The sequence below is a fragment of the Eleutherodactylus coqui genome, chromosome 1 (genome assembly GCF_035609145.1).
Source record: "Eleutherodactylus coqui strain aEleCoq1 chromosome 1, aEleCoq1.hap1, whole genome shotgun sequence".
In the NCBI taxonomy this organism is placed as follows: domain Eukaryota; kingdom Metazoa; phylum Chordata; class Amphibia; order Anura; family Eleutherodactylidae; genus Eleutherodactylus; species Eleutherodactylus coqui.
Window position 1 is genome coordinate 334611324 of NC_089837.1, and position 24232 is coordinate 334635555.

Sequence of the window (24232 nt, forward strand, 5' to 3'; positions counted from 1 at the left end):
CACTGGTAGTCTTGTCTTGTTTTTTCCATTGTAGGTTTTCATATATGAATCCCATATGGGTCCATACAAGAAAAGTGTGGACCACTTTAGGTTGTACAGAGACAGTTGCACGACAACTCTTTTATTGAAGCGGTTTTATGACAACTTGCTGTACAGCTAACCTTTTACTTCAGGTCTTTCTTTTATTTAGATATTATTGACTTTGCAAATTTTGAATAGTTTCACTGTAACGTTTCATGTCAAGTGTGTACCTGAGCCCTATTTTTTTTGGATCCTCCCTTGGTTTTATTTTAAATATGCAGACCAAATAGGTCCCCATTAGATGGCGGTAATACTACTTTCACAGTGCGCAGACACTGCAGTCTGAGGTTTCCATCTTCTATTCAGGAAATCTGAACAGAACCATAGTGTTTAAGATGTGCAACAGTTTCACTACATTTCTGTTCCTGTCCTCTAAAAGTACAGAAGTCAGACATTTTATAATCAGCTGAAAGGACTAAGGCCTCCTTCACACAGGTGGTTTTGTACAGCGTTTAGCGCTGCGCTAACCGCTGTACAACGCTCCCATTCATTTCAATGGGGCTTCTCACACAAGTCTTAAAACGCAGCGTTTTAGCATCGATGCATGTTCTATCTTTGCAGGTTTTGAGCATTGCTGAAAACGTGGCACAACTTTGTACTACGTTTTTATAGCGTTAAACGCAGGTTGCTGTGCCAGCAAAAATGGAAAAAAAAGAAGTTTTCAGCTGCGCTGAAAACGCAGTGAACTCACCGCTTTAAAAACGCAGTGTTGTTGCAAACGCCTGTATGAGGGAGGCCTAAGGCTAGTTTCACACGGGCAAGGGTGATATTGTGCCGTGATTCACTGCTTAATATCACCCTTACCATAAATGTAAAAACCCCGGGGATGCGAGGCATTTTCATGTGAAATTAGGCTCGCATCTCTGCAGGGAATCCCTTCATACCCCATTGCTTTCAGTTGGGGGCTGGCGCCATTGATAGCATTGAGCGATCTCGCGGGAAGATGGAACATACTGCAAAGTTTCTCGCATCGCCATGCAGGAAAACGTGTGTATTATGTGTATAAAGCCATTTAAATGAATGGGGTTAATATTTGTGCATCTCACAACGCACAAATATTGCGCAATTTTCTTGGCCACGTGAAACCGGCCTAACTGGAGTAGAAACCACAAAAGGTCTGTCTCACACATTAAGCACTATGAGGGAAATTTACGAATACCAGCAATTTGAACTCCCAATCTTGGTAAAATTTCACCCAACCCACCTCTGCATCTCCATGGCCTACACAGAAATTATGCCAGCTCGAATCTGGCGTACATTTCTAGCACAATTTATACATAAGTCTTCTCGTCTCTGACAAGCCACACCCAGTGACAAGCTAAAACTAGCTAACTTTTGCACAACTTTTTTTTACAATGTGAAAGTATTCCAATGTAGCCAGTTAGCTTGTGTACAAATAAAGACATTAGAAAATATCTAGTTGACAAATTTTGTTTTATTACTGTACTGGTCAAATCCCAACAATAGTTTATTTGAGAAAACATCTCGCATTTAAGGTAAACACAGATCGGTATTTTTTTTTTATTTTTAAAACAAGACTATGATTTTAGTCCAGGATTCTTGGTCTTGTGAACATGTAAGTGAAATGAGCATGTAACTTCCTAAAATATGGTCAGAAGAGGAAAAGGAACAGAAGCCATTATAATTCATTTTAAAACACATGGAGTCTGGAAACACAATACTAGGAGAAATCCACTTTGCTTATAACTTATGAACACACATTAATTAATTTTGATCTAGAAGTAAATAAAATTAAATTTGATAAACACTAGGTAAAATCAAAGTGAGTTTGGGGCGTCATCTGCCTATTATCCATAATGTTATATGAAACCAGCACAAAGCATTCATCATATATACCCTGCAGCGTGTGTGTGTGCAGGATTTACTTAAGTGTCAAAAGGTGGGAATACCTCCTTTTTGAATTCACTAATTATGTATCCACAGGATACACTATAAATGTTTGGTAGATGGAGGCCTCACTTGAGAAACTCACACCTTTTGTGTAGAATAGGCCCTGGCCTGGGAAGCTGAAGCAGCTTTCTCCATGCACTTCTATGGGAGTTATAGAAGCAGTTGAGCAGCTTAGAGGTGGGACCTGCATCTATAAAACATTTATGGCATATCCTGGGGACATGCCATAATTGTTCAAATTGGGACACCTCTTTGAGGGGTGGTAAGGGCCTGAGTAGTGTTCCTTATCAGTCATCTGAACAAAGCTGCAACAAATAAATTTTGCCATACTAAGACATTACAAACCTATACTATGTATATAGCTAAGCCATAGCATCGCTGGTGGTCTAAAGTAGGAAAGGGGGTTCTGGTAAGATTCCTGGTGGTGAACAGTTAAGGGGTTATAGTAAAACTTCCTGTGCTCTAAAGCCATCGTTATTAATATCTAAAACCCTTTGTGGTGTAGGACAGCGAGGGGGTTTAATGTTTGTATACATAGATGAGGTCACTAGTTCGTATCTGGTCTCTGGTTTGCTTACCCCTTCACTATAATCCCTGTACCACTAAATTCAACACTGAGCATTTAACTTCCGTTTCCCTCCATGCACTGCTCTAAAGGGAAGGGGCAGAGGGCTGTACAGCTGTTATTGAACAGTTGTACAGGTCTCCCTATAAATCAGGATTAATGCTTCATGAATGCTTTGTCTGAGCAGAAGACTTTTTAAGCTACGTAAGTTAAGGGGTACAGTGCTGCAAAGATGTTACCTCCTTTAATTATCTCCAAGTGCTTATCTTCAGTATCCTACATGCTTTGCCCCCCTTTTTCTGCCTTGCTGACCAGTGAGTGTGAAGTACACTTAAAGCTATGCGATTTTGTGGTCTTCACTAAATGTTACTTTTGTAGTGGCTGGGTGTAATTAGTTGCTGATTCCTGTAATATACTTTTCGTCTTTCCATGAGTGACAGTCGAGAGCAGAAGCACTATACTTTTCAGTTTATAGGCTCAGTGTGACCTCACAGTCTAATATTTAGAAACAATGTCATTCTCATCCATGCCGACCCAAAAACGTGCATTACTGGTCAATTATAGCATGCTGTTGGTTGTATGAAGCTTTCCTTAGAAATGGCAGTGCTATTGTCCATGTGTCCAGATAGTGCAGCGCAGTCCCATTCAAGTATCCAGGACAGAGCTACTATTCGAATGATCCCATGGACAAAACTAGTGCAGTTTCTACACACAGTTTTTGTTTTTTTTCTCCATACTCCATTACCTATTTTAAAGAGGCTGTTTAGGCTAGGTTCCCACAGAGTGGAATCCCGCTGGAAATTTCACGGTTTGACCGCATTGAAAAACCATGAGATTTCCGCCAGGAAAGCGCTGCGTCAAACCCCGTGGCACTTAGCTGCATGCTTTTCCGTTGCAGCCGACTCTTCCATAGAGGAGAGCATGGCCGCAACAGAAAAAATAGGACATGCTGCGGCCTGGAAATCCGCGCCGCTGTGCCAGCTTTGCCGCAACGGATTGGCTAATCACGGGCAAATCCGCCCTGTGTGAAGCCAGCCTTAAGCTTAGAAAAACACATCGGCCCTGTCGATAGATTGTCCGATAATGCAGTTTGGCTCCATTTATATGGATGTGTCAGAGCTGCACTCCCGCACATACCCTGTTGATTGTTGAAAACCCTGTTTTTGAAAGAAAAGAAAAAAAACAGCCATGTTTTGGCATGGACCACCTCTTTAAAAATGTGTTGCCCCTTCCAGTTACTGCTTGTCGTTTACATTGCACCTGTTCCTGGATGCACTGCCCATAAACAAAGGGCGGTCTATGAAAAAAAAAAAAAACCACTACACTCAGGATAAGCGCTGTGAACCTGAAGGGTATATATGAACACTTCTATCCTGGTTTCAGAGTCTCCTCATAAAAGACTTCAGCATTGCAATCTGAACTTTTGTTTATCTGCCAAAACGCCACCAAATATGCTATTTAATAAAAAATGCATTTCCTGCATTTTTAACATATTAAATACTGAAAAGTAACTCATCCTGTGTTTAACAAAAATAAAATGAATGGTTCCATTAGATTAGTGGGTGAAGATAACAAAAGTGACTAAAAATGAAAACACAACTAGAATTGAAATAGCCATTTTCATTTGTAATTCTATTCTCTGCAAGAATACTGATGGCACTTCTAGGCAAATAAAATATTTACACATGTATAATAATAACGCATCGTCCACCCATCGCTGATCCCAGCAGAGGGCGCCGGTGTGGAACCCTTAGGAAGCCACGTTAAGATGTATAATACAAGCAAACCACGTGGTTTATTTCCAACTCACAGTGAAGTTTTCAAGCGAGTTTTGAGCAGTGTAAGGTCAATAACTTGGGGGTTATATGTCATAACCACTACTACTCTTACGTTGTCATTTCCACCAGATGTTACAGGGATAATCCAGTTCTTAGCTGAATTATGTACAGAAATATTTATAGATTTATATATATTTTATTTGTAACACATCAGCACTACCAGGAACACGCTAAAAGTACAGAACACAGAACCTGAGGATTATTCCTCTGCATTAACAAGTAAATACAATGTTATATAGTTCCATAATGGTCTAATAGTTTGTTTTTACATTATCACCAAGTTATACCGTCATAAATTACAATATACAGAGATGTTATATATCATTAGTTATAGGGGTAGTTATTGCTTACATCAGCAAGCAGCAAATTAGGGCACAGATTTCTAATCACCAGTGGAATGAAGAGAGAACACTGTATTTCACAAAGAACTGCTTTACCTAAGCTTAGATTCCAGAGCAGTATATAGATCAGACCAGTAAACCACTACTATATATATATATTTTATACTGAAATGTTTCATAGTCACATTAATGAGATATGGCAAGGCTAGTGCTTATAAGCAGCGACACAAACTTCCACTCAAGGTCCTTACGTTGTAACCCATTCTTGGTCCAATAGACCAATCCATTTTATGTACTGTATATCTCTCTGGTTCTTCCAGTTTTTCTAATTTTGGTTAAACGCTATCTTTGAGTACATGTTACATACCCAATATCATATGTTTGTTAAAACCGCATCCTCTGCAGGATAGCTAAAACAGGATATGGTCAAGCGCTCAAGTTGCTACCATTGCAATCATACTAGCTTTTGCGCAGAGGTTTCTGTGTGTTGGGTTTATGTACCATTTCGTAACCAATTGATGCCTTTTGCACAACTGCTAGCAAGTAAGCCTTTAGTTCTAATATCATGAAAAGAAGTGCTGAGACCATTGCTGAGGCAAATGGCCAGCACCTTACAAGTCTGATTGAGGAGACTGGACATTTGCGCATTGTAAGTAAAGGTCCAGATTGCAGTAAGTTTTAATAGTCATGGGGTGTGATAATCCAAAGTTTCCTGCCTGATGTGTCCTCCTTAATGTGCATTCTTCTTCATTATTTTTCTTGCTAGTTGACACCTACAGACGCGTCCTGTATTCAGAACTTGGATATCTAAGGTGTGGAATGACATATCTGAGCAATACAATGTAGCACAAGCCTGTTGAGACACAGTGTGCTTTGTATTTCAGGTAATTCGATGAGTAGCCTACATACTAAACATGTTTTCAGCTACAAATGTATATCAGTTCAGTGGGTATGCCTGCAATTTCAGGGAATGTAACCAGCATGTATAAAATATAAACAATCACAGATACACTGTTAGTGCATGAGTTAACTTTCTATAGCTCAGTAGTTCTGATAATTTTATACAACCCATCTGCTGAACACAAAATGCATATATTATAGATAAAGCAAAATCTGTTTTCCTCCATACTTTTCTTATGCTATGCCCCATTAAGAAAAAAAACCTCACTAAAGTGACCATTGCATACTCCCTCATATGGCTAAATAAAAATACAGCACCTAATTCTGTGCACATTTCTACTTCTCCCTCACTGCTACATTTAAAGTATCCAGACAATATTTTAGCGCTGTACACTGCCACAACATATGACTAGTAAGCAGAAGGCACCCGACTCTGGCTAGTGTACACTCCAAAAATATTGTACCAATCTATACAATGATTAGGTAAAGAAACACGAGGAAGGACGTTATTTCTACACTCCATTAAACAGTTGTACAAATGACACTGTCAGTGCCCTGTTGGAGGCGGAGTACACACGGGCCAATAGTTGCCTGTAATCCCTCATCTCAGCAATTATTTGGGCAACGATCAACCCGCATAATTAGGTTAGATTATTCCCAATGGCAATGCTAGTTTTTCTTAAACATGGTTAGGGTTAAGGGGGTGTAAAAAATTGAAGAGTAACTTTTGCAAAACTTTTGATATGTTGTAGCGACGTGTCAGGAGTTTTAATCAGTGTGGGTCCCGATTGCTGAAGACAATGGGTAACAACGCTCAGGTGAGCGCTTCTGCCCCTTCATTTCTGCGATCAGTGAATGTCTCAGCACCAGGACCCCTACTGATTAAAACTCCTGACACGTCGCTACAATATGTCAAAGGTTTTGCGAAAGTGCAATTAGGCCACTCTCACACGTGCCGTCGGCAAACCCGCGATTTTACTGCTGTTGTATCCTGCCTCCGATAGCGGGTTTTAATGCACCCCATCATTCTGATAGGTGATGAAGTGCGTTAATCACGGCAAGATAGAGCAGACAGCGCTTGAAAATCAAGTGCAGGTCTGTGGGGCCCCACTGACATTAATGGGAGCCTTGTACCACAATTACCGCAGTGTTCAAAACGCCGTGGTAAAAAGTGAATGTGTGAGAGTGGCCTTACTCTTTAACATGTCTCCTTTTTCCCTGCTCAGCCCTATTCACAGACATACCACAGGCAGCCCATAAACACTGAGTGGTGCTGTTTTTGGAACTTTTTTTTTTTTTTTTAAAGAGACTGTATCAGCCATCATTTTTGTAAGTAATTAAAACCAGATGGTGAAATATATTCCATTTTTATAATCTGATATTATTACCTGTTTTCTGTACATAACTATGGGGGATGCAGCTAACAACATTTAGAGATATGCAGCCTCATGGACCATAGTCACAATGTACAGAAGGGAGCTATTGGCTTCTATGACCTGTGAAGAAGGGAGAGAAGGTGAGCTGTGACCATCACCTATTGGGAATGGTGGATCCAGTGTTATTTATCTGTAGGTGGTACCTTTCATTGTAATCCTGCCTATAAAAATGATAATGAGATAACTATGGAAAATATTACTCTACAGAACAGGAAGTATCTGTCTTCTAGGCCTAGGCTTAATATGAAAGCTGCATGATTACGGTATATTTAAAAAAATACACAAGATTGTGACATTGAAAAATAAATATTCACCATATAAATTCTGTAAAAATATTATTAATCACTGGGCACATTTTCATTTAATTCTGGCTCCATAAAAAAAGTGTTATTTAATTTCCAAACATACCAGTTCAGACAGCAAACTGTTGTCTCCTTTTTGCCTTGTTTACCTTAAAAATTACTAATGGGACATGTCTTATGCAATGTACGGGAATTTTGAACACCCCTCTAATGCAATAGGTCTGCTATGAACATGCAAGTCTGTACAGTATAATGGTATAATGGACACAGCAAAAGGTATTGCTTATTTATCTGTATTTTAAAGAATACAATATATTCTTGGGTGCATATTTCACTTGAGAGGTCTTGCATTAGTTTTATTTACTCTACAAGGCACATATAGCTGATAACTCAGGGGTCTAGATGATACAATGACATTAATTACTATACATCATAACTGCCTAAGGTTCTATTCACAACTAAATTGTATTTAATTGTCTATCACATGATAAAATAGGGATACATGACACCTAAGCTTAACTGCACAGACCCCATTATAAGGTAGGGAGGTCTATTGGGCGCCACTGGTTCTGCCATGTGATGGCCCTGGAACGTCCTTATGGTGGTTACCGTTCTAAACAGAAGCCACAAGACTGATGTGAACAGTCCTACCTGCCATATGATTTTAATTAGTGTTCTCGTGCTGCTATGATCACTTATAAAACAACCCTCTTTTATGGAAATAGAATACTACAATATGTAGAAGCAGTGAGTTACCAACCGAGGACATAATAGCTGAATGGCAATACAATTAATATAAGGTCCCCTTCACACAAGCGTATGTGCGCGTACCTGAGTACTGTGGATTTGCGGAATTAACTATGCTCTTTTGCACCCACTAAAATGGCTTAGGCCCAATGTCCACGGCCAAATCTGATTTGCGGAATCTGCACGGAAGATCCGCAAATCAAGCCACCCATAGGGAAACATGGGCGTCCGCACATGAATTAATGCATGCAGATTTATTTTGCAGCATGTTCCATTTCAGTTCGGTTCCTGCACGGGCGGCTACCATTGAAGTCAATGGAAGCCGTCTGATCCACGGCCCTCGCCTGTGGACATGAGGCTTTAGTCTGAGTTCCAGATGTGTTCCTTTTTCCTGTGCAATTACACAGTGTTTCACACATCTCATAGCGCATTTTTTGCCCATTTGCACATCCCCATTGACTTTGGGCTTGCAGGAAAATAGAGCATGCTGTTTTTTTATTTTTTGCGTGACCGAAATGTGCAGGAAAATACATGCATGTGAACAAAGCCATTGAAATCAGTAGGTTCTATTCTCTGTGCAGTGCGTGCACAAATACACCTGTGTAAAGAGGCCTGAGTAGTGAAATATACAAGCAGCACCCAAGTAAGGAGTCAATAGTGTATATGTAAAAAATCGTCAGCACTCCAGCCATATGTTACAAGCATCGTCAGCTCACTTCCCTGAGCCTCTTACATGCCCAAGAAGGTGAGCTGAAACGATGCTCCTTTTATTCATCCATATCTTAAAAGCATTTATTTCCACTAATTCTGAAGTGCTGATGATTTTTCTATACAAGATCTTAATGTGTGTGTGTTTTGTTAGATATCTGGTTGGGTCATAGCATAGGTGATAGCAGTATTAGTGCACTAATAAATATCACTAATATACAGTGCTGTGAAAAACTCTTGTCTTCCCAATTTCTGCTATTTTTGCATATTTGTCACACTTGAATGTTTCAAATCTTAAAACGAATTTTTAGACAAAGATAACTGAAGTATAAACAAAATGCAGGTTAAAAATGATGATTTTTATTAAAATGCTAATCAGCCCTACCTGGCTCTGGGAAAATGTAATCACCCCCTTGGATAGTCAATCAACCAACTGTGATGTAATTTCAAGTCGTAGGTATACCCCTTTAAGGTCAATGTACAGAATTATACAATAAGAGAGACACAGGGCAAAAATGGCATATATGGGGGAGCTGCAAGGTGCAAACCACCACTGACCAAGAAGAACAAAAAGGCTCATCTTACATTTGACAAAAAACACCTAGATGACCCATAAGACTGTGGGGATAATATTCTATGGACTGATGAGTCAAAGGTTAAAATTTTTGGAAGCCATGGGTCCCATTCCATTACAATACATTTCACAATGAGAACATCATACCAACAGTCAAACCTAGTGGTAGAGTGATAAGTCTGCAACTTACAGTGGGACAAAGTTCCTTAATAGTGACTTGATTGCAGTTTTCACTGTGAAGGACTGCATAGTCAGTTATTATGTAAAAAGTAATTGCCCCCTCCACCTGAGTGATAGAGGTTGTTCAGTAAATGTTTATCTACAATAAATAGAATGATCTTTTAAGAGCTGCATTTTGTGATTACTTGTGCTATCTTAATTTTATATTAAAATTAGTTTGATGATCTGAGACATGGGAGAAATTAGAAAAAAACTGAAGAAATGGGGAGAGGAGCAAACAGTTTTTCACAGCATTTTAAATGCAAATATCTTTTTAAAGGGCATCTGTCATCACCTTTCAACTCTATAAATTATGTTATGTAGTTCCAAGCTGAATGGACAGGGGGTCCGGGAAGCTGCTTCTTATACTTACCCGGACCAAGTTCCAGCACTGTGTCCCCAAGAAATCAATGTGCACACAGCTTGACTTTTTTCACGCTCTCCTATGCATCTCTATGGGAAAGCGCACAAATAGCCTTATGAAAAGAGTCAAGCTATGTCCTTTTGTTGATTTCTAGGGGGCACAGCGACGGAACTGGGGACTGGTTGAGTATAAGAAGGAGCTCTTCTGACCCCACATGGGACTCAAAGGTGATGATAGATGCCCTTTAAATTGAGGCTTTATATAAAGCTATATGTGCATGATAATCGTACTTTGGCATTAATTTGCTGCCTCAGGGTAACCAAGCTATTGTTGAAGTCACATGGTGATACTGCTGTATAAATATCCAAAACCTGTGCATTTACTCTTACAAAGTGTCTGCATCTCATACTGAATTATAAAACAGCCTTGAGTACCTGTTCCATTATATAACTTGTGCTGAAGTTTCATGCATCGAAAACCAAGGTGATGTATCAATGTTAAAGACACGGTCTGGGGACAAAACCTTTGCTTTTGCCTATGAAAAAAGAGTGTACAGATAATATTGGAGTACTATGGATACACAGTTAACAGTATAGTGGATCACTTGTATCATATGTTATCATCAATTTGGTATTCTTAATGCTTTATTTCATCAAAAATAGAATTACAGTTTATCAAGCTGGGTTAGATTAATGTATGCATGCAGATGCAAAGTTTGGGGGGAGTTACAAAGTTTTATAAATGAGGAACATGAATTTGGGGTTTATAAATTAGTTGTTTTTTTTAATTGAGAAAACCATTCTTTGTATAACTATTTAAAACACGTCTTTCCAAAACAGATATTATACCATCTTTTTGAAAGGAAAGCTGATGAATGAAATTAAGGCCGCCTGAAGGTCAATGAACCCATATGGAAAAGAACATGCTGTGCTGTATAATTAAATATACATGATGTGCTAACACAGTAATAACCCCATTTCTTTGTTTGATTAAATATGATAGTTTGGATGCTAACACGTCCACGAGTAAATGTCCTCTTATTGTACTTGGAAATGAGAGGTGTATAAAGCTGAACTTGGATCGGGTTTCTTATGGCTAAACCCACTTCCATGGGGTAATGAATAGTGGATTGTGAACTTCTATTTAACAGATGGAATGGTTTCTATAATGTTAATATTGATTTAATGGCTTAATACCTGAGTTTTCTCATGCTGTAGAGGTTGGCTTATCCGCAGGAATTGCTCAAAATTGGCTATATCTCACTGTACTCCAGCAGTGCCTTATTGCCATTATAAAGAGTGACATCTATCTAAAACTATAAAAATAACTGCTAGTAATCTCTAAGCCTTTGTGTATAAAGAATACTTAAGAGGTAAATATACAGTTGTAATAGTAGTTCCAGTATAGAATTGTTGAAGGCGCCAGTTCATAATTGACGCCACATGATTCTTTCCGTAATTACCTGGTTCCATTGTTTAACATTGATCTAATGACTGCTAGAACCAATGTAGTTATCAGTGAAGGTTAAACCCTTTATAACAACCTACAAACTGCATCACTGGGCATAGCAACCTTTTCAGCTAAAGGCCAGGACCACAATACCACAGGAATTCTGAATACAATTGTGAGACACACGCACACACAAAAGACGTCTTGGGTAGGGTTGACAGTTTGTACTGCATTTGATAGAGGTTATGTTGTAGATTTTATACCATATGCATATACATTTCCTTCTAGTCGTTCACTTACAGCACAGGACATTGCTCGCTGTTTAATACAACCTACATTGTCCTTTATCCCCTAATTGCTGCAAGTGAAAAGGGAAATGTTAGAATTGTTACGCCTTCTTTTATCAACAAAGTCAAGATGACATTTCCAACAACTATGGGAATGCCCATCTGTATGTAAATAGAGTACCACACTGTGAACTACTCGGGTGAGATCAATACACTAGGAGAAGAGGATGCCATTAAAGTTGAGGGCTATCTAACCTATTTCACTGGAACACTACAGTTATATAACACACAAGGGAGGTCAGGTATCCTTCTACATTTGATAGATCCTATGTAGGTCTGCCAGTACTATACAATTGTTCTCTTTTAACAATGCTCTATTCATCAAATGACCTCTAAGATTACTTTTCCTAGAAGCTAGAGGACAATGTACTGATATCCTATGTTTGCCAATGCTTTGCACTGGCACTGATAAAGTGGACCGTGCTTTGTGAGAAGGCTTTTGGGAAGATAGGAGCTTTGGAAAGTTTGCCTTGGCTTTAGTCCCACCTTTCCTCTTTCTGAAATGTACAGAAGATGCATGTGGTGGACCATTCATGACTCCTTTCAGACATTCATCCTTTAACTCCAGAGGGCAGTGTAAGCTCTCCTTTCTGGGCATCAAGATATTCACATATCCCAAGCCTTTATTTCTAGATATACTTTCATCCCACTCTTTCTCTCCACAAGCAGGTGGACTTTCTAAAGTCTCCTTTCTCACAGATTCTTTGCTTCCTTTGGCTCTCTTTGGTGAGCTAGCTCTGGATACTTGAGACCATGGCAAACATTTGGCACTATACGGTTTGCCATCTCCTCCGTGCAATGGGTCTAAATAGTCTTGTTTTTCTATAGCCTGCGCTTCAGGACCAAGGTTTAAACTAGTTCTATCTGTGAAAGAATCTCTCCCATCATAACCTCCTAGATCAGCTGGGGCTGAACACTGATGAAGAGGCCATGATCCTTTGCACTCTCCTTGATTCTCCTTGTCATCTCCGTTATCTTCCTGTCCCCCATCAAAAGCATTCTCAGCTTGATTACTGTCTTGGCTTGTATTGGATGTTGGATTAAGGTCCTTGAGAAACACCACAATGACTGTGATGTTATCACTGGAACCAGCATCACGAGCAGACGCCACCAGTTTATGGGCAACCATGCTGCTGTCTCCATTGTTTTCCTTCAGGTGATCAGATACAACTTTCACAGCCTCATCTGGGTTTACTGTGTCATAGAAACCATCACACGCCAGAATCAGATAATCTTCAGACCCATCAAGAACCAAAGATGTAGAGTCTGCATCACCACAAATATATGGCTTATGCTCAGCATCCCCTGTATGACAAAAAAAGAAAAAACAATGTATTTGTAAAAAATTCAATGATTTCTTGAAAATTCAAGGCCATTTCTTTACCATAATTTCTAGGCACAGTACCAATATACATTGGATTATTGACAAATTTCTAAATTCAAAATCTGACTCTTTTAGATGACTACTTGATAATATTTTATAGCAATTAACTCTGAATTTTACTGATGCAGAATCTTGCAGTATCATTATAGCTGACACCTGTAGAACATCACATGTATAAGCCATTTTAATCAGCAGCCACAAAGTAGAACCTATCAATCCAGCAAGATTAGTGACTAAAGATTGCTAAAAATATGTCTGCATGCAACCAATTTGCTGCGGATTTTCCTCAGCTGAAAAAATGTGCAGCAATTGTGCACCAAAATCTGCACGATTTGGTGTGGATCCACAGCAGATTTCAGCACTTCAAGTGAAGGATGAAATCTGCAGCACATATACAGCAAAATACAATGATGCAAATTTTGACATGGATTTGCTGTGGATTGTCTCAGCTGAGGAAAATCCACGGCAAATCAGCTCTTTGTTTTACATACCCTTAGGGCATGTTTACACGGGGCAGACATTCAGCAGCATTTCTGCATACAAAACATTAAGGCCTTATGTCCACGGGGAGAAGAAGAATTAAAATCCGCAGTGGATTTTAACTCTTCTCCCGCCCGCGGATCCGCACCTAATAGGGATGCATTGACCACCCGTGGGTAGATAAATACCCGCGGATGCTCAATAAAAGTGAATAAAAAAAAAACATGGAGCATGAAAAAAAATGGACATGCTCCATTTAGGTGCGGGTCTCCGGCGGGGACGGCTCCCGCAGGCTTCTATTGAAGACTATGGAAGCCGTCTGGATCCGCGGGAGACCTAAAATAAGAATATAATTCACAGAGGCAGAGGGATACAGAAGAAAGGCTTTCTCAAAATATTCACTGGGTATATCCCTTAAAATATAACTTTTATTAATCAATAAATATAAAATGATTGGGCCTCACAAAAAACAGACAAACTGGAACTAACAAACACAGAGCAAGAATTTTAAACCCTGGAAAAGGACCAGAGAAAATATATGCAATTGACACCTCTATTACAATGCAGAAGTATCCTGCAACGTGAGACACTCTAATGCACTCTTTTTCAGTCACCATTGGGGATGGATGTCACCCAATAAAGATTAGAGGACCATATTAGGATGCGTCCTTCACAAAAAGATGAAAGGAGGATGATCGTTCCATCAAGGTAAGTGGTTTACGGAACACCTCCAATGGTGACGTACATTCGGGCTCCTATTGTGTCTCATCAACAAGGATCAGAATTATTAGAGGTGAAATGACAAGAGGCCACCAGGCCTATGTCTTCTTAGTACACAAACCCTCTTAAATAAGAGATAAAATCTGGTTCTTGACCAGGTAACTGCCCTATCTGGATAATAGCACCGGGCTAAAGATGCTGAAACAGTAGGACACCAGCAGCAGCCTATGATAGGTCCTTGTCCGTGATGAAAAAAGAACTGTATATAGTTTCGTTTAGAATGGACAAACCACAAGCAAAGCTTCTTTTTTCCCCATTTCTTTTTTTCCTCCCCCCTGTTTAAAAAATCACAACTTGTCCCGCAAAAAACAAGCCCTTATATGGCCATGTCAATGGAAAAATGAAAAAGTTATGGCTCTGGAGACGCAACTGCAAAATTAGTTGAAATTCAATGATTAGACCATTTTAGAAAACCTGCCCTGGTGGGTCTGACAGGGTGGTAGGAAACCCGCCACTCAAGGGGTTAAGAGTGTGGTCCCGGCCTACTTTTCCATGGCCCATCCTGTAGATGCTATGGGGATAATGAGTGAATGTGAGGCACAGCATGTAGTTACATAATGCATCTACATGAGGGCAGCGCTGTTTTGATAACAAACTGCTCCACATCAGGCTAAGGCCTTAGTCAGACGGGCGTTTTTAGCCGCGATTTGCGCATGCGTCCGGCGATTTTATAAAACCATTGCTTTGCAATGGTATCGGACACATGAGCGCTTTTTATGCGCTCGTCCGATAAATTATAGAACAAAAAATCGCAGATCGCGCCTATCTGCGATCTGCGATTCCTGTTCTCTACTGTATATGCGCTCAATGGGGCCGGCGGCAGCAGCGCCGACCCCATTGAGAACATATAGAAGACAAATCATTCTTCTCTGCCACAGCTGTAACAGCTGTGGCAGAGAAGAACGATGTTTGCCCATTGAATTCAATGGAGCGGCAATACAGACGCTCCATTGAAAGCAATGGGCTGCCGGCGTGCGCGGGGTGAATTGTCGGGAAGGGGTTAAATATATAAGCCCTTCCCTGCAATTCATCCTAAAATGTGTTAAAATAAAAAAAAATTGTATACTCACCTTTCCGCTGCAGCCGGAGTCCAGCCGCGGCCGCTGTCAGTTCTCCTGAACTGCTTCTCGGCACTATTCAGCCGGCGGGGCTTTAAAATCCCCGCCTGCTGAATGATCTTCCTCTGATTCATGAATGGGTGAGTGACTGCTGCCTCTCAGCGCTGAGCCAATCAGGGGCAGGTCTGACTCACATCCATTCATGAATTCATGAATGGGTGTGAGTGAGGCATGCCTCTGATTGGCTCAGCGCTGAGCCAATCAGGGGGCAGGTCTGACTCACACCCCCTTCACACCCACTGCAGGACGGCCGAACGGAGCTTCGGCTGCCGGGAGAAGGTGAGTATACAATTTTTTTTTATTTTAACACATTTTAGGATGAATTGCAGGGAAGGGCTTATATATTTAAGCCCTTACCGACAATTCATCCCGGGCTCGCCCGCAGCGCATTGCTTTAAATGGAGGCGGCTCTATTGCCGTCTCCATTGAATGCAATGCGCTGTACAGCTCCGGCCCGTTTCTAATGAAACGCGGCTAGGAGCAGATTTTCGGGCGATTTGCGGGCGACTTGCGCGCACCGGTCACGCGATTTGCGGATGCGCATCCGTCATGCGATCCGCAAATCGCGCGAAAAAACGCCCGTCTGACTAAGGCCTAAGATGTATATATTTTAGACATCTTAGCCATATACAGTAGATACAACCCAGAATGTTAGCCTAGATCTCAAATACATTATTTACTTTAGTTAATAGAGTCTAGGGCTTTTGCAATTTAATTGCATCCTAGGTGAGATGAATCTGGATTTCCCAGTATAATTTATCTTCTGTTTCATGTTTCTTTAGCTTTCTGTATGTCTGAGATCATCAAACACTTAATTAAAATCAGGGCCATAAGGAGACAAAAGAAAATGCGAAAGAATTAATTAAAGTCAATCTCCTACCAATAGCTCTAGAGACAGACAGGCTTCCATTAACTCTCCATGCACCAAACCAGACCACGCACCCTCCAAGAGCCTCAATGCGATGTTTCTCATCCTATAAATAAGGAAACAAGATTTGTTGCAGTGATTTGAGGGTTTCAATGGATAAAACCTTAGCAGTAGTTTGACTTGTAACAATACTTGAGTACTAAAAGCAGTATGTGTTTGGCAGGAAAGTAATTGCATTATGTGAACGGTCTCTTGAGTAATCTGCAGGCATTTATTGCAGTTCCTCCGTGGCTGATCACTTTGAGAGGTGTCAAGAGACTGGAACCCAAACTGAAATAGACACTTCTACTCCCATAAAGTCTTTCTGTTGTAGGAAATCAGCTGCACAGAAGAGACACAACAGACACAATAGATACAATACAGCAATATCTAAATCAGTGCTTCTCAAACTGTGAAACTGCCTCACTGGAGAGCAGTGGCCCTACCCTAGATGTGGTGCAACACACCTCCTTAGGCCGATCTCACACTAGCGCTTTTTACCTGCAATGGTGCCTCTCACACAGCGCGCAAAATGCATGCGCACCAAAAAAAAGGACATTATCTTGGCGCATATTACGCGGCAAGAAAGTGTATGTGGATCTGTTGGCACGTAGCAATACGCAGTGTACTCTGTACTTGTGCGTGCTTCCCGCATGGGAAATATGCGCTCGGCAAGTGCCGGCGCACACTAGTGTGAGAGCGACCTAAGTGTCCAAAATCCAACAATACAAACCCACTTTTTCATGATATGACAATATCCTGGCAGAAACCACCTATCAAATACGGTTTAATCCAATAAGAAACTTTGTAGATTGTCAGCTATTGTGGGCAGGGGCTTTTCTCCTCAAGTATCAGTCTGTCACATTTAGTTCTTGTTTATTGGACTTGCCTTTATCTCATGTAATGTACTTAAACCATATATACAGCGAGGTGCAATTAATGATGCTTTAAAATAACTAATTTTGGTATATAGGAAGAGGAGGTTACAAGTTTGTTTGATTCTTCCAGTAAAAGAGGCAGTAGTCCATAGGAGGTAATGCTGCATAAACGATGGATAATAAGCTGATCGCTGATCGCTCAGTGTAAATAGCAGCCGTTCAGGATTGAAAGGCCACTATGTTAAGTCAATGTAGAGGGGCGGGGGAGAATGAGGAGAGAAATCTCCTGCAGCCTCCCCACTGTGAGCCAGCGATACTAGCCCCTGTGCAGCAGCATGAGAGCAAGTATGTGCGGGGACGAGTGTCAGGCATCGTTTGTCTGACACTCGTCCTGTCTAAATGGGCCTTAAGTGATGCATTGCATGAGCACAGAGTGTCTGGTACTGGTAGCAATCTAAATTAACTTCTCTTGGCATGGATTTAGACTGCTGGGGAAGCCCCACAAAAGTATAAGCCCTGCTGTAAGTTAAACATCTATGAAATATTACTATGCTTGGGGTACTAAGCCATCTTTCATGCAAATTTCTTCACTGGGTATTTTGGATCCCAGCTATAGCTAAATTACCATATACAAAGTACAGAACCTGTTTTAGATATTCAGAAAACATAGCTTTAAAGGGGTTTTGTCATAAAAAAAAAAAATGCTATACTTACCTATTCCTCGCCAATTAGTCTTCTTATTGCATCTTCTACTCACCTATTTCTCCTGGCTCCTGCAGTCTCCTGGGTTACATAACCTCCAGCCGCTGGATCCTCTACTTCCTGTGACGAAGCGTACATCGCTGGCATTCTGCTTTCTGCAGGGCAGTGTACCCGGTCACTAGTGACGTAGCATTCACTGCCTAGCAGGGAATGCCGACTCCTCGGCAGCCTGCTTTAGTGAGACTGCGCAGGTGTGATGTCTCAATGCTAATGTTTCATATACTATGCGCACTAAAGCAGGCTGCCGAGGATTCGGCATTCCCTGCTAGGCAGTGAATGCTACGTCACTCGTAGTGTTTACTGCCCTGCAGGGAGGGAATTGCAGATAGTGCTTGCTGCAAAACAGGAAGAAGAGGATCCGGCTGGCTGGAGGTGATGTGACCTGGGGGACTGGAGGAGCCAGAAGAAGATTGGGGAAAAGAAGACTGATGGGGGAGGAATAGGCAAGTATTGATTTTTTTCTCTAATGACAAAACCCCTCGAAGACCTCCAGCCCTATGTAAGGGATATATCAAGTACTTTACTGAGCTCCACAATAGTGATCCCATTCTACGCTGTAGCCCTTCTAAAGAACACTGCTGTATACAAATGGAGACACATTTAGATAAAGATGGCTGTGCTAGTTCCGTAGTCCTCACCTCTCTGTCAGGTTTATGTGGCTTCATTAATTCCACAGCTTGCCCCCTTCGTACCAGCATCACCTGCGAGTCTCCCAACCAAGCCACATGCAGCATGTTGCCTCGGATAAAGATCACCACACCAGTTGTACCGCAACGTAGGTTCTAGAAAAACAAATGAGAAGATGTGTACATTTCCAGGCTATATAAAAATGTAATATACAACAAAAATCTCCTGGTGCACCTATAAGTAAATCGTTAATAAGGAAGAAGTGCTGTGCTCACATTTTCTGGTCACCTCGTGGCCAAAACTCCCACCACTTGCTAGTCCCTCTAATTCAGCATAGATAAAAAGCAATCAGCTTGTCCGTCAATCAGTAGAGATCCACAGGCAGTTGCACAGAGAGCTGCAGCACATACAGTAGCTCTATGAATAGGGTTCTAAAGGGTTAAAATATATTTTTTTACATTTTTACTTCTTATTCCTGAGGGTGTGTTCACACGGGGAGTGCGATAATGCACTTGCAAATCAGCAATTTTTCATGTGAGTGCGATGCGTCGTTTTGCGCTAAAAATGCATCACATTGCTGCACATGTGATTTTCAATTCAATAGCAAAATTGCATCGCACTCGCATGAAAATTGCATTTACATGCGAGTGCAATTTTTTTTTTTTGTTCCCATAAGGAATAATGGGAGATTCCAGAGTTTCCCAAAAATAGGACATGGTGTGATTTATCTATCTCAGAGCAATAGGGCTCCTGCACTCTTGCGTGCTTCTTTCATGCGGTATCGCTGCGTTTTTTTGACGCGATTGTCAATGGGACTTTCTAATGTTAAAAACGAATCACACAAAAATCTTCAAGCACAAACTTGCGATTTTTGTGTGATGCGTTTTTAACATTAGAAAGTCCCATTGACATTTGTGTTAAAAAAAACACAGTAATATCGTGTGAAAAAACGTGCAAGAAAAACGCAAGTGTGCAAGAGCCCTCACTGAGAGAGAAAATGTAAATACACCCGTTTCATAAAATAATGGGTTCTACTCATGGGCAATTTCTATGCATCTTGCAATGCACAGAAAACGCATGTGAAAATCGCCTGTGTGAATACACTATGTATTAGGTCATGTATACACAGGTGAGTTCCATCTGACTGCAATATGGACAGAACATGCACAAGAAAATTACGCATTATTTTATACGTCGTCGATTTTTCTCACAGACCAAGAGTCTAAGGTAGAATAATCACAGCATGTCCTATTTTTTGGGCAATATTATCAATTATTGTCTAAGGGGGCGAGATAAAAAAATTGCATTTGAATGCAGATGCAATTTTCATGTGAGTGCAATGTGATTTTTTTTCTATTGAAAGAACATGCAATATTCACATGATTTGATGTGTTTTCGCAAAACGCATTGTAATCACACGTAAAATCCCATGTTTAGGAGCGTAACATTGGTCTGAGTTTCTTAGATCAATATTGTTTTCACCCGTGTAAATAGGGCCCAAAGAGAAATGGGTGAGATTGTGTGTGATTGAGGGATGGCATAGTCCACAACACTGTTGCAGAATATTCCATCCCATGTAGAAAGACGCCATCCAGCAGCTCCTGGAATCTGTATGGGTCTGTATTGTAATACAATGCCATGTGCATGGACTCTGAGCTACAAGTGGTCAGGCTGCAGTCATGTAAATGCTTCCCTAACCACCTGGTTATTAACTAAGGTTATGTGGACATATAATAGGTCATCTTTGCTCATAAACTTAGAAGCTAACCAAAATCCAGAGGATCTGAGATAGGAAGAAATATTATTTATCATCAGGGAATAAGTGTGGTTGTCAGATAATACAACTGGATGCCTTCCTTCCCAGAACAAGTCCTTCGGACCCAGCTGGTGCGGTGCAGGGCACATCATCTTGGAGTACACTGACAGCTCAATGCTGTTTTGTTTCTGTCCAATGTCACCTTGAGCTTCATGTCACTGTGATAGATATCTCTGTCACACGCACATCTGCTCCAATCTGAGAGAATACGGCGCGTGCACAGAATACTTTTGCAGCTAACCCCTCCCTCGTCTCCTGCCAGTTATTGCTAGGAAAGGAATTCACTGCTTGAGCACCAAAAATCATCAAACTGTTTAATACCGTGCAAGTATACACATCTCTCCTAAATGGATCGATTGCATTTGTTTGTTCAGGTGAAAAATTACTCTGCATTTATAGAAACTGCCTATTAAAATCCATTCCCCCACTAGATCAGCAAAACGTATATATGGAGACATGAAAGTAGTTTATACTAATACATTAAAATTCAGAGTTTGGGATCTCTTCTTAGGACTTTGCCTGCAGTCTTGCCAATTTTTTTTTTTTTTTAACAATAATTTTTATTGAAAAATTTTCCATTATATAGAAGTACATAACAGCAAGAACTGTGATATGGCGTATTATATATGAGTTTTCATAGAGCAGTGTATAATCTAGGTTGACGAATACAAGGTTATGGTGTTCCATTATAACGAGATTTTTTCCCCGCCTTTCGTTGTATTTCTTGTAGAAGCAATTTACTGAAATCAATGGCCTGGCCAGGGCCAAGATATAGGTCAAGAGGGGAGAAGGGGGGATATTCCAGGGGTTCTTCTCTCGTGGCAGTGACCCAGAGCAGGAAGGATGGGTGGGGGATTATAAGGCTATCTTTTGTTAATTGCATTTATAGAGAGGTTGAGGAACCAACCCCGTTACAGGGAGGGCATAATCTATCCATGGGCTCCAAATACTCAGAAATTGTTCATACCTGTCTTCTATTATCGATGTTAGTTTTTCATTGATCAAGTACTAAATTATGCGGCGCTTAACCTCGGAAAAGTCCAAGGAAGCTTTTCGCCAGGTATGAGCATTAGTTTGTTTTGCGGGTAAGAAGAAGAATGAGATAAGTTTTCCGGAGAATGGAGGTATATTTTCAATCCGCTTGTTCAACAGGGCTTCCCATGGGTTTTCACGCAAGTTATGATAGGTTACTGAATAAATTAGGGAATATGTCCTAATCCAGAGTCGTTTGACTCAAGGACAGGATCACCATATGTGGATCATGTCCCCAGGGAGGACCAGCCCCAGAAGCATGCATTAGAGTAGACAGGAACCGCATGTGCTATTCTAGCGGGAACTAGGTACCAGGGAAGTTGGATTTTATATGATATTTCCAACATTAGTGTATTATGGGCACCCCAATTGGTTGATCTCCATATCTTGAACTACTCGTCCTCTTCCAGAGTATTACCTATGTCCCATTCCCATCTAGATATGTATGAGAGTTGTGTGCGGTATGAGGTATGTATGAGTCTTGAGTAGATTTGTGAGATGAGGCCCCTTGCTTACGGATATTTAAGACAAAATGTTTCAAAGGGGGTTATGATTAATGGGGAGTTTGTGTTCCAGAGAAGAGAGGATATGAAATTCTTAAATTGCAAATAGTGGAATACTTCAGAAGGCGGTAGGTCATAATTCTTTTGGATGGTGGAGAATGTATCGATGCTATTCAATGAGAGTAAATGGTATATTTTGAAAATACCTTTTGGAAAGAAGTAGTCTGAGTTTACAAAGGAGTGGGTTATAGTTTTGTGCATATACTGTAACCAGGTATAGGAATTTGTCAAGTTTATACCCAGATAGTCCAGCAACCTAGTTATCCACTTAAATGGGAAATTCGATTGAAGTAAGGAGATCATTTGTGAGAGTAGCATGAGGTTAAAAGCTTTAGACTTTGCATTATTAGTTGTCAGGCCAGAGAATAACCCGAACCTGCACAGCTCCACCATAAGGTTAGGGATAGTGGTTCGAGGAGAGGATATTATTGCCAATATCTCATCTTCAAACATACTAATTGTATGGTGGATCGAGGCAATTTCAATTCCCTTGATGTAGGGGTTATTACAAAGTTTTATTGCTGGTGGCTCTGTGGCTAGAATAAACATAGAAGAGGAGACAGTGGGCGTCCCTGCCATGTACCCGGCTGGATCAGGATATTATCTGAGCAAAAACTTTTATAGCAGATAAAGGCTTTAGGGGAGGGTATAGGATCCATAATTATGTTAGAAATTCAATAGGAAACTTCTAATGTTCCAACACTGAAAAGAGATATGGCCAATTTAGGGTGTCAAAAGCTTTGTAAACATTCAAGGACAGTAACATTGCAGGAATGCCCTTGCCAAATTATTTTTTATTATTTCTAATTATTTTTTAGTGTTTCCAGATTATTTTTTAATTGTGTGCTGAATCAGTAGAATTTCCTGATAATCAAAAGACAAATTAAAAGAAAGTACCTGAAAATACTATAAACTTCAATTACAAATTGCCATATTAGTAACGACCTCTCAGAATAAAGTTACCAAATCATTTATACCACACGGTGAACACTATAAAAAGATAATACAAAAAACAATTGCAAATTTGCTGCTTTTTGTATAAAAGTTGTTCAAGTCATTATATGCTGCTGAAAATGATGCCATTAAAAATATGACTAATCTAACAAAAAAAACAAAACCTCATACAGCTTTGCAAAATAAATAAAATGTTATGGCTTTCAGAAGGTGGTGATTTGCAAAAGAAATTGTATTCTTAAAGGGTTCAAAAAAGAAGTGCAAATTTATCAAAGGCCCTATAACATAACAAAATTTACTGGGACTAGGTTTTAAATGGGTTGTCCGAGTTGTAACATCAGTGTACAACCCTTTCCACATGTAATAACATAACAAATAGCGATATACTCACCTCTCCCTGCTCCCCCTGTGTACCACAGTGGTGCTCAGTCCTCCATTCCGTTCTGTGTTTACAGCCGCAGTCCCACCCAATTTACGGGAAGTCACATGGGCTGCATCCAATTACAGAGCTCAGCAATCAATCGGGGTAAGATTGACCATATTTGCAGGGTATTACAATCGGAAGATCAATCAGTGTATGAAAGACATATAGTTATATCAGTCATTATCTGTATCATTATATATGTCATAGTATATTAAATAGTATATAATTGATAGCCTGCAGAATACATAACTTGCAGTAGTTGCATTTTATGATGGAACCTGAATTCTCCAGCCGCTGAATTAGAAGGGCTGTTTTATAATCTTCTTGGAGAGTTGAATTCTGCACAGTATTAATCACTCTTGACATCTAAGATATAATTAACTGCTACGCAGAGGATAGAGCGACCGAGAGCTCTTTAAAGAAAATGATAAATGAAAGAATTAGGACCAGTCGGAATTTATTTTCCTCCTATAATCGTTTGTGGACTCTCAAAACGGAGACACACTATTAATATCCCCGTTGCTCTGAGCTATGCAAGGACTTGAAACTCAATGACAGACTATCAAAGTTGCATCAATGAAGGCTTAGTTTGGAGCCTCCGGCACAGATTCGTCTCAAAATCCCGGATGGAATAGCCAGACACATTTCTTTAGATTCAGAGGGTTCCATTGGGTTCCATTCCTTTCCATCATAGGATGGATCCAGCTTTTTGGATTCTTGCTCCC

At 40.3% G+C, this 24232-nt stretch overlaps 1 protein-coding gene across 1 annotated transcript in view; it reads right to left on the reverse strand.

The window, feature by feature from the left end:
- Positions 1 to 10858: 10858 nt before the first annotated feature.
- Positions 10859 to 24232, reverse strand: part of PPM1E (protein phosphatase, Mg2+/Mn2+ dependent 1E) — a 216996-nt gene continuing 203622 nt past the window's right edge. The window contains exons 5-7 of the mRNA XM_066575854.1: positions 18730 to 18873; positions 16425 to 16518; positions 10859 to 13087 (exon numbers count right to left, since the gene is read on the reverse strand). Of these exons, the coding sequence (XP_066431951.1) occupies positions 12033 to 13087; positions 16425 to 16518; positions 18730 to 18873 (1293 nt within the window). The 3' untranslated portion in view covers positions 10859 to 12032. The remainder of the gene's footprint in view (positions 13088 to 16424; positions 16519 to 18729; positions 18874 to 24232) is intronic.